This window comes from Tachysurus fulvidraco, chromosome 26 (genome assembly GCF_022655615.1).
Source record: "Tachysurus fulvidraco isolate hzauxx_2018 chromosome 26, HZAU_PFXX_2.0, whole genome shotgun sequence".
Classification (NCBI taxonomy): domain Eukaryota; kingdom Metazoa; phylum Chordata; class Actinopteri; order Siluriformes; family Bagridae; genus Tachysurus; species Tachysurus fulvidraco.
Genome location: NC_062543.1, coordinates 14432054 through 14447053, shown reverse-complemented (window position 1 = coordinate 14447053; position 15000 = coordinate 14432054). Strand labels below are relative to the sequence as shown.

Here is a 15000-nt window from a genome sequence, read left to right as displayed (position 1 = left end):
AAACAATACCGACGGGCCACAGCACCGTTAGTTAGCACCGGATACATGGCACAAAAAGCAGGGTGAATGGTGTAAAGGCCAAAAATATAAACACTGCATGAACGGACATTTTTTTCCCCAGCTTGCGAATGTTTGTGTTTTAAACTCAAAATCAGTTCTCTTACACACACACGTTTACAGCAGGTACTCACATGTAAGCCGGTGATAACGGAGAGGACCGGGAGGTTTTAAGGACAGGAACGGGGAATTTCCAGCTCACGGGAGAAGCGCTTTTCCATTTCAGCGGCATTTTTTGGGGGAAAAAATAATAATTTTTTGAATGTGTCACGAGCCTCGGACCACAAACAAGCTTCCGACCAGGGCTTCCATCCCACCGAACCCGGGCCGAGAGGACGAGGAGGAGGAGAGGGAGGAGGAAGAAGGTAAACGGTGTCGGTACCCTGATGCGCTACTGCGCGAGGCGGCTAGTGATTAGCCCAATGTGCAGCATGTAGATCCACACAGGACGACACACACATCCCACACAACCCGAGCATCTTCAGAGGAACGGGAGTCCACACACACCAGCGGTCACAAGAGGAAGACAAAACTGATCTTTTAAACCATTGTACATAAAAAAAAAAGAGACAGAGCGCCGGTGGTGTAACGAGAAGCGGCGCTGCAGCCGAATGCGCGCGAGAGAGATGTGCAAGAGTGGCACCGTGAGTGAAGAGGAACGAACTGCAGAGAGAGGGAGGGGGAGGAGGAGAGAGGGAGACAGAGGAAGGGGGAGGAATGAGAGAGGGGGGAAGGGGAAGGGAGGGGAGAGAGAGAGAGAGGGATAGGCAGGGTGAGGGATACTGAGAGTAAGAGAGAGAGAGAGAGTGATGTAGAGAGACAGACCGATAGCTATGACTTCCCTATTAATATTTTATGTAGTTGCTATATATTAAAGCTGCTTATTTTAAATCAACAGTTCCTTTATTTATTTATATATTTGTTTCTCTGTTTATTTATTTATTTACCAGTACAGTATACAGTTACCAGTTCATAGTAAAATTTAAATGACGTTGCTCATCATCTACTGGATTTGACCATTTATTTGTGCACCATTGTGTACAAATAAATGTAGATGTATATATATACAGCTACGAATAAATGTAGATGTATATATAAAATTTAGATTTCCTCCAAAGTGCCTGATAGAGAGACTTTGCCCCAGTGTAAACTACGAACGAGGACACGAGCTCTGCCTCGGAGCCGTTCCACTGCCGGGTCAGTGCTCTTCCAATGAAAGAGGGAGATGAGCAAAATAAAGTAAAAAAAAAAAAGAAAGAAAGAAAAAAGAAAGGAAAGAAGAGAGAGAACGAGAGGGGGGGAGAGAGGTGGGGACTCGTTTCTGCGATTACTGTTCGAAGTCCTGACAGCACGTCAGGAGAGACGCTGTTTTTCGAGTGTGAACGGCATGTGACGTGATGCGTCAGGATTCTCTCTCAGAAGAATTTATATACATATAAAAAAAACCCTTCAAATGTTCTGCAGAAGTCAGAAACACCGAGCACAAACAACCGAGCTCTGAATTCGCAGCCCCATGCTCACGAGAGATTGTATATAAACTACTTATATAAAATAGAGTATATAAACTATATACTGGTCACATTTTCATTCATACACTTACAGACAGTTTAAAAAGACGTAAACACAGAAGCACGCACTTGCCTAAGACACAGATCCAGACGCACGCCGAGCTTCGACCCTCTGCTGGATGCACGAGGCACTGAGGACCCGGAGGCTCACGCGGCGCTCCGTCCTCTCCTGTTTAATTAAGTGCTAAATGTGTGGTGCGGAGAGACTCGTCTATTCCTAGCAGTCTATTATTAGGGGTAATTAAGAGCAGAGCGGGCACGGCGGAGAAACACAAAAAGATTCGTAACGCTAAAAAAGACCCCATTACTGCGGCCACCTGCTCTTTATCTGGACCCGACTCGTGGACTTCAAATCGGGTAAACGGGCTGCTCGGGATTTAATTTCTCCTTCCAGGAGAAGCAGGAAAAGCTCAGAAACTCCAGAAGTCGATTCCTACGTACGTGTAGCCTAGCCGAAGGAATTCGCGAATAAAAAAAAAATTATGTTTATAAATAAAGTCCGTGTGCACGATTCTTCTCGTAAGATAAATATTGCTTTTTTTTATTCAAATGAAGGTTGGAATGAAACTTTTTTTGCAGCTACATGGTAGTGTGCTTGGCCACGCCCCCTTAATTTTTTTAATGAGTCTAATTTAAGTATTGTTCCTATTTTCGATACGAAACTGTGCAGTGGTCTGAACTGTTATGTTAAACAGCAAATAAAATGTCAAACATAATACCAGGCATCACAGAGAAAGTGAGATAACGCACAATTGTTATTGCCGGACTTTAGCTTGAGAGATTCTGTAACCAATTGACGTCGCTGTTCTGTTCCTAACAAAGAGGCGCCGAAGTGTCACGTGAGAGACAGAAATCGAAGCGGACAGCTTCGTCCCGCAGGCGCATCAGACGACACGTCTAAGCGTTTCTCTCACGCAGCCGCAGACTGAACCCCGGCATCCCGTTGGCCCTCAGCCTTCAGACGAAATGAGCCAAACAAACACGGAGACAAATCAAAGGAAAGGCAAAGAGTCTCGTTAGAGAAAGCGAAGGTCTGCGGCTGACGTGAAAGAAGAAAATAATAAGAGACGTTATGTTGTATACGAATACAAAATCATCAATAAAAATGATGCTGTACAAAATAGCGTCAGATTTTGTCCGAGATTTGAGTCAATAACACATTTTACAGCTGATTAGAAATTGACAAAAAATTTTTTTACAATCCAAAGTCTATAATTTCTACAAAAAAAAAAGAAATTCGCAAACAAATATTTAAGATTTCATGTTTTCTAAACATCAACTGATCGAGTATTGAACAAAAAAGTAAATAAAACATTTTGTTCAAATTTTTAAACAGTTTTCACATCGTTTGATCAAGATACGTTCTTAAAAAAAATCTTTATTAACAAATAAACAAAACTAAAGATTTCATGTTTGGTTAAAAAGACTGGAAGAAGAAAGAAAAGAAAACAAAAACAAATAGAATACAAAATAAATACAAAACAAATAAATCACTGTAGATTTTGTTTTGTGAACCATTTGGCTAAATGTTCAGATCATTGATGACACAAATGACGTCTCGTTTTAGTGTTATCGCAAAAATAAATAAATAAATAAATAAACAAAAATGTTCTACCGGAGAACTGCAGAACTGGCACAAATTGTCAAAATGTGACAAGATAGAAGCAGGAAAGCTGGTAATTTTTTTTACATATCAGAAACCATGAAGAAAAAAAAAAGAAGTGATTTTTGTGAAAGTGGAATATCAGGACATGCCTCGTACAAAGAAACGCAGCTCAGGTCGACATGTTGGGAAAGCGGTAACTTGGGCGACTGATCCGGCTGAGTATTTTTGGCAGGGCTCAAAGGAAATCCTCTATTAATCTGCATTTAGCATTTTCAAAGCGGTTCGGCAATGTGAGAGTGAGCGAGCAAGCGAGAGAGCAAGAGAGAGAGAGCGTGAGAGAGAGCGTGAGACAGAGAGCGAGCGAGAGAGAGAGAGAGAGAGAGACTCGTCTGCGTTATGACAGTAACTCTTTCGTTCAGCCTGAGCAAGCACTTTTGAGAAGGAAGAAAAAAAAAGAAGGGATGTGGGAGCAAACACCATCCATAAATATTCACCATCACCACCACCACCACCACCACCCCTCCCCCACCCCATGAACTGTTCTATGTCTCAATGTTACTGCCTGGAGTTGAAACGAACACTGCTGAGACCCCGGGTTGGTGAAGCACGGTGGTGGTAGCAGCATCGTGTTAGGGGTCACCCTCTGCCTCTTGGTTCCTCGTGCGCCCTGTAAACCTGGACACGGCCTTTTGTTTAATTATTAGAATACTTTGAACGTGCTGTGCTGCTGTCCACTCTCCAAAATATGCCAACATGAACAAGATTAGCATTTAAACACCAAGAAGCTTTCTGACCTTACTAAATGTCACATCTTTACGCCTCGCCGCCTTCCAGTGCGTTGCGGCTAGCGGATGATAAGTAGGTAGAGATCTAGAACATTGGAACCATCCTGTTCGCCGGTTCCTGCCGACGTCAACAAAACCACACCCCCTGACCTTCTTTACTCAGAAAGGATGTAATAAGCATCGTCATGACATCACTTTCAGGTGACCAGGATGGCATGGTTATTAAGGGCGCCTCATTATTTAGCTCATAAAGTACCTTAAGTACCATTTAAAAGTACCCAGTGCTATGAACGAGTAGCTCATAGCTGCAGGAGAAACGGCTAAGTGACCGTTTAATCAGTCCGCTCGTACCGAACCTTCTGGCACCCACGCACCCCCACACAAACTACTAGATATAAATAATCCAACACACACACACACACACACACACACACACACACACACACACACACACACACACACACACACACACACACACACATCCCCCTCAAGGGTCTGAGTCACCACTTGAGAAAAAGGAAGACCCACACACAGATCCTACACTGGAGAACATCTCGAGCCACTGTGATGGATAAACAGTAATCAGCGCTTTGAGCCTCAATTTACTTGGGTCTTGTTCAAATAAACGCCTTTGCTTACACTACACCCCAACTACCCCCCCCCCCAAACCCAACCAGCCTTTTTGACGGGAATCAAAAGTGTGCTTGTGAAACACAGAGGCACGATTTCTATACTATAATTTAATATTAAAAAGCTGTATATTGAATCGGTCACGATTCACGTGTCGCTACTTGCTTCCGCATCCGTGATCAAATGAGTGATGTAATATATTAATAATAACAATTAATAACAATCTGATGTATTTTTTTATTTGTAATTGTTACATTGATGATCAGTATCAGCTGTAATGAAAGCTACATGTATTATTCGTCGTTCTAATCTAAAAATATTCCATAAATTCTTTTTTAATACCGATAGCATCAGCCATATCATTTGATGTTCGTTGGTCAACAGATATTTAGCTAATATTATTTTCCGTCTAAACTTGGGTGAAAGAAAAAAATGCTAACAATCAGCCAGAAAATAAGAGCGATAAAGATTCGCTTACGATAGACCCGTGACGATATATCGACAGATCTTTGTGTTTATGTTACTCCGGGAAACTACTTTGGTCAGAAATGTTCTTTTAAAGGTGCGGTGCACGTTGTTTGAGAAACGCTTCAGAAAACGGAGTCGGGCCGACTAACTAAACAAACGTGCAGCTGATGAGCAGAAAGTGGCGGAGTGTGTGTTCAGTGCGCATGTGTGATATTAGCCCTCTGCCGTTACCTCTGCCTCGGGATCTAGGTGTCGAACGTCGTCTTCCGCGTGAAACGAAGCTAAACGTTTCACGCTACTACACACAGTACTACAAAAAAACATTTGCATAACCATAGTATTACTCGTTGATAAAAATACCCCCTTGGTCAGCTGCCCCAGCAGGTTCTGCCAAAATAGTTGCCCGGGTTACGTATGTATGTGTGGGGCGGAGTTATCAAATCACCCATTGGGGTTAGGGGCGTGTTTGTTTAGGTGATTTCAAATGTCAACATTGGCTTTCAAACATCGTGCACCGCGTCTTTAATTTGAAATGGAAAATTCTATATGCCTACTCGTCACTAGCATCCTGAGAATTCGTTTTACGAGCAGGATTTTAGTCTACAAAAATCAGGCTGAAATTCGTAATGTAGATTAAGATCAAGAGACGGTGAGAGAGAAAAGTGACATACATTGAACAGTACCTGTCGTGCAGCCCCAAGGCCATGGTGTCCCCTCGATGCACAGGGTAGTCCATTCCCGCGCACTCAACCACAGCGCACCTCTGCAACAGAAACACTAATGAGGGTGTGGAAGAACAGCTAATCATGTGCTAGTCCTTCACGTTCAGGCATCTTTCCTGCCACAGAACCCCGACACACACACACACACACACACTCACTCCAATTACAGCTACACTTCTGTTAGCTTGGATCTACAGTTCGTGAATCAAATAAAATTTGCCACAATCCTATTAAATTCATTTATACTGAATACACAAGTCAGTGGTGATGAACATCACACACCAGCGCGGATACACCAGGCTTCAGGCACAAAAAATATATATATATATATATATATATATATATATATATATATATATATATATATATATATATATATATATATATATATATATAAACACATTGATTGGCAGGAGACAAAGCCAATCAGAACCCAGGAGGAAAAAGCATTACTGAGATCAGGAGTTATTTTACATTTATAGCTTATATCCTTAGACGCCCTTATATCCAGAGCGACTTACATTATCTCTCTCTTTTATTTTTTATACAGCTGAGCAATTGAGGGTTAAGGGCCTTGCTCAGGGGCCCAACAGTGGCAGCTTGGTGGACCTGGGATCGAACTCACAACCTTCCGATTAGTAGCCCAACACATTAACTACTAGGCTACCACATTTTCTTCTCAAACAAATTTAATACAAATTTAATTTTGAAAAAAAAAAAATATATATATATAAATAAACTAATATTTATTTTAACAAATTTAAAAGAAGTAAAACGAATTTCCCCGGCATAATTTGAGTCGTCTTTTTTCTGTACCGAGCAGTGAGTTCAATGGTCTTACAACAGGGTACAAGTGCTTTTGTTGCAAGAGTGAGCTCAATAAATAAAAAAATAAAACAAACAAACAAAAATAAATAAAATAAATAAATAAAAACCCCTTACAAGCCCAACCACTTTTCACACATTGCATTATATATAAATATATTATAAATTAGTTTCATTGACACTCATGACTTCACCGTTCCTTCTCAATGATATCTTTCCCTTTCCGTCTCGGCTTATTTGGGAACCCTGGATAACATATGGCACATCTATTAATAATATGCTGCTCATATTTTGGGGCGTTGTGTGCCATCTGGGAGACCAAACACCCTGCTGGGTTACACGAGCAGGGTTCACCATGAAAAGACAAAAAAGGGGAAAGGAATGTTTCGGAAGGAGAGAATCCGACAAATCTGTAGTGATTGTGTGGCAGAAAAGCACTAAACGTGGATTACATCATCATCACCACCACCACCACCACCACCACCCCATGCCAAGTGACCTCGCTGAAACTTGGCCTCAGTTACAGTTGTGTTGGAGATTTAAATTCTACCAGTTTTACTGATCTGGTATTTTTCATGGCAAGTTCATAACAAAGGCTAAAAGCTGGTTTGAAGGAGGCAAATGTGAAAGATGCAAAGCGACAGAAATGGACCTGACCATAAGGTTCCAGGTTCCAAGTGTGAAAGAAGCTTTAAATATCACGGTTAAGATCTTCACATTTTATTCGTTTTGGAAAACCATGTTTTCAAATCGGAATAGATCTAAAATTTGCGATTTTCTAATTCCGTATTCAAACATCTGTCTTGTGATGCCCCTGAATTAAGGGCCTTTTTACACCTGGTCACTTCGTGTGTTGTCTCTGATCCAATAGTTACTGTATCTGATTTGTTAAAACTGTTCCATTCACATTAGGCTACATAACTGCGTCTCGGCGAATCGGATATCGATCCCATCTTTCTGCTCCCGCCCAAAATGCAAATATATTCTACCTCATTTCCGGGGTAACTGAAATGGAACTCGCTTTGGTGTATGTGGTTTCGTCGTTTGCGAATGACTTAGTTCCGTTTGGGAGAAGTATAGCGCTGACGTATGTGGCTTGAACAACCACATTCATTTACACCTGTCCAGTTTCATCTGAAATGCGTCCCAGACCATCTCCTGAAGGGGTTTGTACCATCGGATTTATATCCGTCTCGAAACCGTTTCGGAGGGCATTTAGACCTGGTCTCTTTACCATCGGATAGCTATCGGGTCACAGAAAACGCATGAAGTGACCAGGTGTAAAAAAAAGCCCCTAAGCACTTGCCCACTATTAGGTTCTGTTGTCTTTTTTTTGACCCTGACCCCTGACCCTTTGGAAGCCTGGTGATGACCTATAATTTAGAGAGGTGTTTATGGACAGTTATAAGTTGTTTTATTTATAATCCGTGTCTCCGGTCAGACGACGGTAAAACGATACCGGTTCAGGAACGAATAGGAAGCGGTTGCTTAGAATGTGCCAGCGAGGTAATGTGTGTTGCTGGACCTACTGACTTGCCCTATTGAGGGTCAAGTCTCGAATCGGCATTTCTCGAGAAGGAGTCGAGGGTATCATATCATCTCAAGCTCACATGTAGGTCTATGCTTGTACTCGAGTGCAGGTCAAGTTCTAAATAGCGTCACCAGGGGAAAATCAAAGCCTGTATAAGAACTGACTCGAGTCAGTCGAGTCTCAAATCCTAAATAAACAAGACCTGGCTTGTGAGTTTGGTACTTTTTGCTACCAACGGTGGCCACGAACCATGAACTTGATCACCATTTGTTCACCACCAACCAACCACGTACTTCACGTCTATCCCATTGGCAAATAAACGAGGTCCTGTTGCTTTCCTGCCATTTCAGTGACAACATCCTGCTCTGAAAAGCTCGAGTCATGCGTCAAATCTTGCGTAGAAGTGTTTATAGCCACACTGGGAAGTCAGATTACAAGAAAAACATTTTTTTTTATTGTTTTACCACAATCGACCCCATGACTTGTTTGAGATAGTCATGAGGTCTTGTACTAACGTTTTACTTGGACTTCCTATCACCAGCTCCGTTTCCAGATAAACAAATTGGCTGGAATAAACACGGCCTCGCTCATTTGCATCTTCGATTCTATCTCCAGTATAAACACGATCTTGTCCACGGTATCGGTGATGTAGCAGAAGGCGAGAAACCCTCCGTCGAACAGCTGAAGCCCATCGTATCTTTCTTTGTTCTGAAAAGCCCACTTTTCCCAAATCTAACAAAACCACATTAGCTAAAACCCCTAAGACCCAAATTTGCCGTTTCACTTACAAATAAAGCAGTACGTTTTTTCGAATATCCAAATTCGGCTAAGCGAAAAGACGTCTGACGCTGAGACGAGGAACCGCTGTACGACGTTGACAAGCTACACGACAAACTAACGACTCTATATTAAGACCTTTTGTGGTTCGAGGTTATAAAACTTAACGATAACCAAAACGATAACACGTGTCTGACGCTTGCGCTGATCGTGCTGAACCCAAAAAAAAACTTCTTATCTTAAGCATCTGAGGTCTTATATCATGATACACTTTACACGTTTACAGACGGGGTCTCGTTTGGCCGGACTTCTGCCTCTCCGAAGAGAGACTGAATAAGATCCGAGAATAGTGAACAGTTGATAGGAAGAAATCCTTGAAAGGACGCTACAGTAGTTAGTGATCAGTCGCGGCTTGTTTATTGGTGACGAATACTGGATAGACTAGCTGGACCACAAGCATGTAAAACACACATGGTCTGTGCACACACACCCTCATACTTCAGATATCTGCCTTTATGAACAGAAAAGAAGGAGCGCTCTATTCACGTTCGCTTATTCACACTCGGTCCTCAACTCGCGGTCGGATGGCTTAATGAGTTCAGACCGAAACGAAGATCGTTAACTGGTGACACAAACTCCAGGTCTTAACATGTTTTTTGTTGTTTGTTGTTTGTTCCATGCCTAAACCAAAGAGTGTAGGTTCTTCTGAATGGGTTATGAGTCACATGATGGACGTCGCTGCTGTCACGTTCGATACAAAAGTCGATACCGAGATGTCATCATTCCTATCCATCCTCTTGATTTATGATGTACACTGTTGACTCATCTGGAGTATATGTTGGCGAGTACGTCACAGAACGAACATTTAAAAATATAGCTCTTGTGAGCACGGATGCCAGGTGTTTCGGTATTAATTAATAACGAGTGTGTGGATGTCGGGAAGACGACGAAGCTGGAATCTCACAGGAAGTTCAGTATTTTATATTTTACATTTACAGCATTTTATATTTTACATTTACAACATTTAGCGACTTCCATTTCTCTCTCATTTTTCATACAACTGAGCAATTGAGGGTTAAGGGCCTTGCTCAGGGGCCCGACAGTGCGAACCTGGTGGACGTAGGAATCGAACTCGCGACCTTCCGATTGGTATCCCAACACCTTAAACCACTATGCTACCACACACTATGATACCATATGACTTCAAATCAAAATCAATCCAATCTATCAACTTAGATATTTATATAATGATATTTATAACATTTATCCGATTTCACAAAATATAATTGGTCCTCCGACTAAAAGACGACATTCTAAAGCCAGACACCAGGAACCACAAGGGCAGGTTCCGAGCTCAGTTCGTTAGCTGTCTGTGTAGCTACCGGACGCCGAACACGATCGATTCGGTTAATTCGGAAACGTCCTACAACTGTCAGATAAAAAATATTTGTTTGGTAAAATTTGTGAATATCAACATTTCCTTCAGAAGTGTAGGGGGAAAAGAAAAATCGGACTAAAAACGAGACGCGACTCTGCTTTGCGTCAAACGATCACTGCAGCCACTTCTGCCAAATTTTTTAAATGCTTTTTTTTTTTTTTTAAAAGTTATAAACAACAAATGCTGAGGATTTAATTCCCACAAACCGGGAAGACAATCCCTGTAGCCCGAGTCACCAAGCAGGCAAATGCTTTAGCTCGGCTTCACCCTGCATGCCTCCATGTCCTCTTTCAGCACTATCTGATTCTCCCCAGCAACACACTCGCTGATGGACACGGGCACGTGTGCCGGGTCACGGCACCAGATGCCACGTTTGAGGAGCAGACGACGAGTTGACAAGGGCCTGCGTTTAGCACCGGTTAGGGTGGGTGGAAGCAGTCTCACTCCCATGGCAACTACCACGGTGCGGATTACATAAGCGGTGAAAAATAAGAGAGGAAGAGAGGCTTTTAATAACGCTAGATATCCGATGAGTCTAATTAGAGACGTGCGATATGATGCTGTCTGTAATAAATTATGCCACTCCTCTAAAAAAAAAAAAAAAAACCTCGGCATGTTACTATGTGACGTTTTAATTCAATTTAAAATTTCATGCTCTCTTAAAACTTTTCTTTCATGCACCGATAAATGCTTTAGACGCTCAACCGCCAGAGTCTGAATAGATAAAAAAAAAAAGATAAAAATCAATATGACGTTAAGTAGTCCTCCATTTTCAACACGTTTCTAATTCAATCAGATCTCCTCTTGCGTCCGGTCCGAGAGAGAGAGAGAGAGAGAGAGAGAGAGAGACAGAGAGAGAGCACAAAAGCTCTTTTAGTAGATTAATGACTTATATTTGAAAGCAGGGATGAGGGGAAAAAAGCTTCTGTGGACGATGGTGTGTTATGTTTCGGACTCCCAATCGTCCAGGAGGATCGAGTGGCATCGCAGACATGACGGACGGCTCTGGGCAGAACAGCTCGCTTTTAGATTTCAGGGTTACGACGTTGTCACGCTCAAAATATACACGCCATACTCTTTATTTATACCGCCGATATATTTACCGCACACAATATTATCATCGTGGATGCTTTAAAATATCGTCAAGCTTCGGTGACGAGGCTTTTATATTTAGATTTATTACTTCTGTAATTCACTGAAGTGCCACAGAGGACAAGAGTCACGTGTTCTTCGCTGCTTCGTTTAAATTTGTACGTTTGCTAAAAGGATTTTTTTTTTATTTCCCAGAAAAATAGTAGTGTTATAAAATAGTAATATATCTATTTATTATATTATTATTACTTTTTATATATTTAAACATATTTGTTTTCAGAAAAAAATAATTAAAGAACGAATAAAATGTGCAGAAATTTTGTGAATTACTTCCAGTGAGTTTGTACCGGTTTGTTATCGAGGATCCAAAGTAAAGAAGAAGAAAAAGCCTAAATGTCAGGTTCACTAGATCGTCCGAGAGATCGACGCTGAAGCGCGTTTGATGTCTAAAATTCTGCTTTCTAATGAAAATAATCACCACGGCTGTCCATCATACGACACTGTGACTTATGACTCACGTACGTGATGTTACACAGAAACTGGGAGAAAGAGAAGCAGACACAAAAACACAGGAAGAAATCGTCCTCTTGATTCTTGATTCTTATTGCCGTGCTCAAGTTTTGCCCTCGTCTGGGATGAGCGGGCGTGACATTTCCACTCGGACTCGCGTACACAAACAAAGAATCATAAGAAATCGAATACTGCTCCTTTAACCCTGAGTAAATTGATTTTGTCACAGAAAGAAAGCAAACCTCAGCCCTACACGCAAGAGTAGCATGCATATAAACAAAGATATTAAACTTATGGGTACAAGTTGTCTAGAACCTTTACGAGATGTGGCGAATGAATCGGCTCTTCGAGTCAGAACTTTCAGGCGAACCGTAAGAGTCGACTCGCTTATCCTAGCAGCTATAAACGGCCTTTCTGTCTCTTTCTCTCTGATCGGCGGATGGAGGAACGAGTACACAGGCGATCGACATCCACCCACTGAAGAGATCGAGCAGCTTCAGAGTAACGGATTGAAGGTTTTGCTTTTCAGTGCAACGTGTCATCATCATGACTGCATACACACAACACAACACAAGACAATATACTGTATCGCCTTTAAACACACAAATCTACCATCAGGACAGGAATAATTACAGATGTTCGAGACACGTTCGCCTGGTGTGTTGTGTGGAGTTTAAGATCTAATAGATGTCTTCTTATCCCAGGATTATAACAGGATCTACAAAACAATAGTTCTCCTGATGACGTCTGAAATCCAGAACAAAGTGTATTCACGTTTTATTCACGGCTTTAAAAGTCTGACGCCACTGACGTCACCGTTCCCTCGACGTGTGTTTTTTTTTTTTTTACACTTTCATACCCAACTTCTTAAAGTTAGCATGCTAAGCTAACAGGATCAAGTCACACACAATAAGCACAGGGACGTGTGTGTGTGTATGTGTGTGTGTATGTGTGTGTGTTTAAAAACCCCTTCGAATTAATAACAGCAGCCTTGTTGATGTTAAAACGGATGACTTTTGGTCAGATTAGAGATTTAAGGTTGAAGATAAAGTAAATTAAACATAATAAACAAAAAAAAACAAAACAAAACAAACAGCTCGGTTACTATCATGAGTCCATTTAGCTTCACAGCACATTAGCACAAGCTACACTGCCACTGAACCAACACAGGACGCTTCAGTGCTCGAATAAACCTCTGCCAGGTTCGAATAAAACACTTAGAACTTTTAATAAACGGGAAATCTTTACCTCTAGCGACTGGGTTTTGCCCTTGTTTTCTTCTTAAACCCCTCAGATCTACTCCACTCATGGAGCTCAGTCGGACACACCCTCTTTATTCGCATTGGCTGGCGGCGTTCAGGGAGTCGCGCTGCGCACGACGCCGATTGGCTCAGTCCGCTGTCGATCAAAATCAGCCGCTCAAAACTTCCGCTGCCAGAAGAAGTTGCGATTGGTTGATTCAACAAGCGCCACATGAATAATATGATTATAACAGGTAAAGGTGCAGAAGTCAACATCGTATACATTCAATTTAATTCGAATTCAATTCGAATGTATTTGTATAGCGCTTTTTTACAATCGATATAGTCTCAAAGCAGCTTTACAAGAACATAAACATAAGAACGAAAGGTTAATATAAAGAATAATATAAATATTAATATAATACAAAAATTCAAGATTAATATTAGATATAATTAAATGTGTATGTATTTATCCCCAATGAGCAAGTCTGAAGTGACTCAGGTGACTGTGGGGAGGAAAAACTCCCTTAGATGGTGAAGGAAGGAACCTTGAGAGGAACCGGACTCAAAGAGGAACCTCATCCTCATATGGGTGACACTGGAGGGTGTGATTATAAATATACAGTCTGATAAATGTGTATTGATGCAAAAGATCGCATGGAGTTCACATCTCCTCTTTAGTATCGCAGAGTCCAACTGGAGCCGGTAGATCTCTAGATACCTCAGGATCCTCACAGGGTCGGCCTCGTCTCAGTGGAGGTCCAAAAACCTCTTCCACTAGATGATGATGTGCATTTGGTCTGATGTAATAGAGTACAATATTATGGGATGTATTATGTGAACGCCTGACTAAAGAGATGAGTATTTCATCTACATTTAAACTAGAAGAGTGTGTCTGAGCCCCGAACATTATCAGGAAGACTGTTCCAAAGTTTGGGAGCTAAATACAAAAACGCTCTATCTCATACTTATAAACTACACATATTTTGTACTAGTACCTAAGGCTCTGGCTTTAGTTTTGTCAGTAATTTTATAGACATGTCCCCAACATTCATTCACACTCTCATTAATTATCATGCATTATGAGGAGAAGGTTATGTTTATAGACTTTTAGCTTGTTGTAAAGTGTCATGACAGTCCATTCTAAGTAACTCAACTTGTACCAGTGTAGATTTTAGGCTGAGCTTTGTGAAGAGAGCTGGGAATAGGGCTGGGTTTAGTGAGTAAATAAGTCATTTTTAATGTTATTGAACTCCACCCATTTAAACATTAGACCTATTGTTCCACAAATCTTACCTTATTAATGAGTAAACACATCTCCACTAATCATTTTGGATTAATACAAAGACGTTTAAATATATCTAATATTAATCTCGAAGTTTGTATTATATTAATATTTATATTATTCTTTATAATAACCTTTTGTTCTATATTTATGTTCTTGTAAAGCTGCTTTGAGACTATGTAAATTGTTAAAAGCGATATACAAATAAATTTGAATTGAATTGAATTAAAGCACTGGGGATAATGCTTTAATATGAATATTTTCAACAGCAGGGTTGGTATGAAGCAGAGTTTCCCCATAACAATTTGTTAACATTTATTATTTAAATGCCTTTTTCCTTTTACTAAAGATTTCTGTGGAGAGGAGCATTGAATCAAATCATTGTAATATAGGATTTTTGCCAGATTTTTTTTTTGCTAAGTTTTTCCTGTTACAAGTTCATTGATTTTACAATCGACCCTTTCC

At 40.9% G+C, this 15000-nt stretch overlaps 3 protein-coding genes across 11 annotated transcripts in view; 1 reads left to right on the top strand and 2 right to left on the bottom strand.

Moving 5' to 3' along the window:
* klhl13 (kelch-like family member 13) overlaps window positions 1-13413 on the bottom strand; it is a 38652-nt gene extending 25239 nt beyond the window's left edge. The window contains exons 1-2 of one of the 6 annotated variants that reach the window (XM_047809409.1): window positions 13258-13413; window positions 5786-5877 (exon numbers count right to left, since the gene is read on the bottom strand). In XM_047809409.1, coding sequence (XP_047665365.1) covers window positions 5786-5850 — 65 coding nt within the window. In that variant the 5' untranslated portion in view covers window positions 5851-5877; window positions 13258-13413. Of the gene's footprint in view, window positions 1-191; window positions 656-5785; window positions 5953-13257 lie in introns of those variants that run through there. The other 5 variants (XM_047809410.1, XM_027159516.2, XM_047809407.1 and 2 more) reach the window with 5 other exon arrangements.
* The window catches only part of LOC113636638 (WD repeat-containing protein 87-like), an 873260-nt gene that overhangs the window by 426508 nt on the left and 431752 nt on the right, over window positions 1-15000 (top strand). The gene's annotated exons all lie outside the window — the stretch shown is intronic.
* The window catches only part of LOC113650946 (kinectin-like), a 683852-nt gene that overhangs the window by 391100 nt on the left and 277752 nt on the right, over window positions 1-15000 (bottom strand). The gene's annotated exons all lie outside the window — the stretch shown is intronic.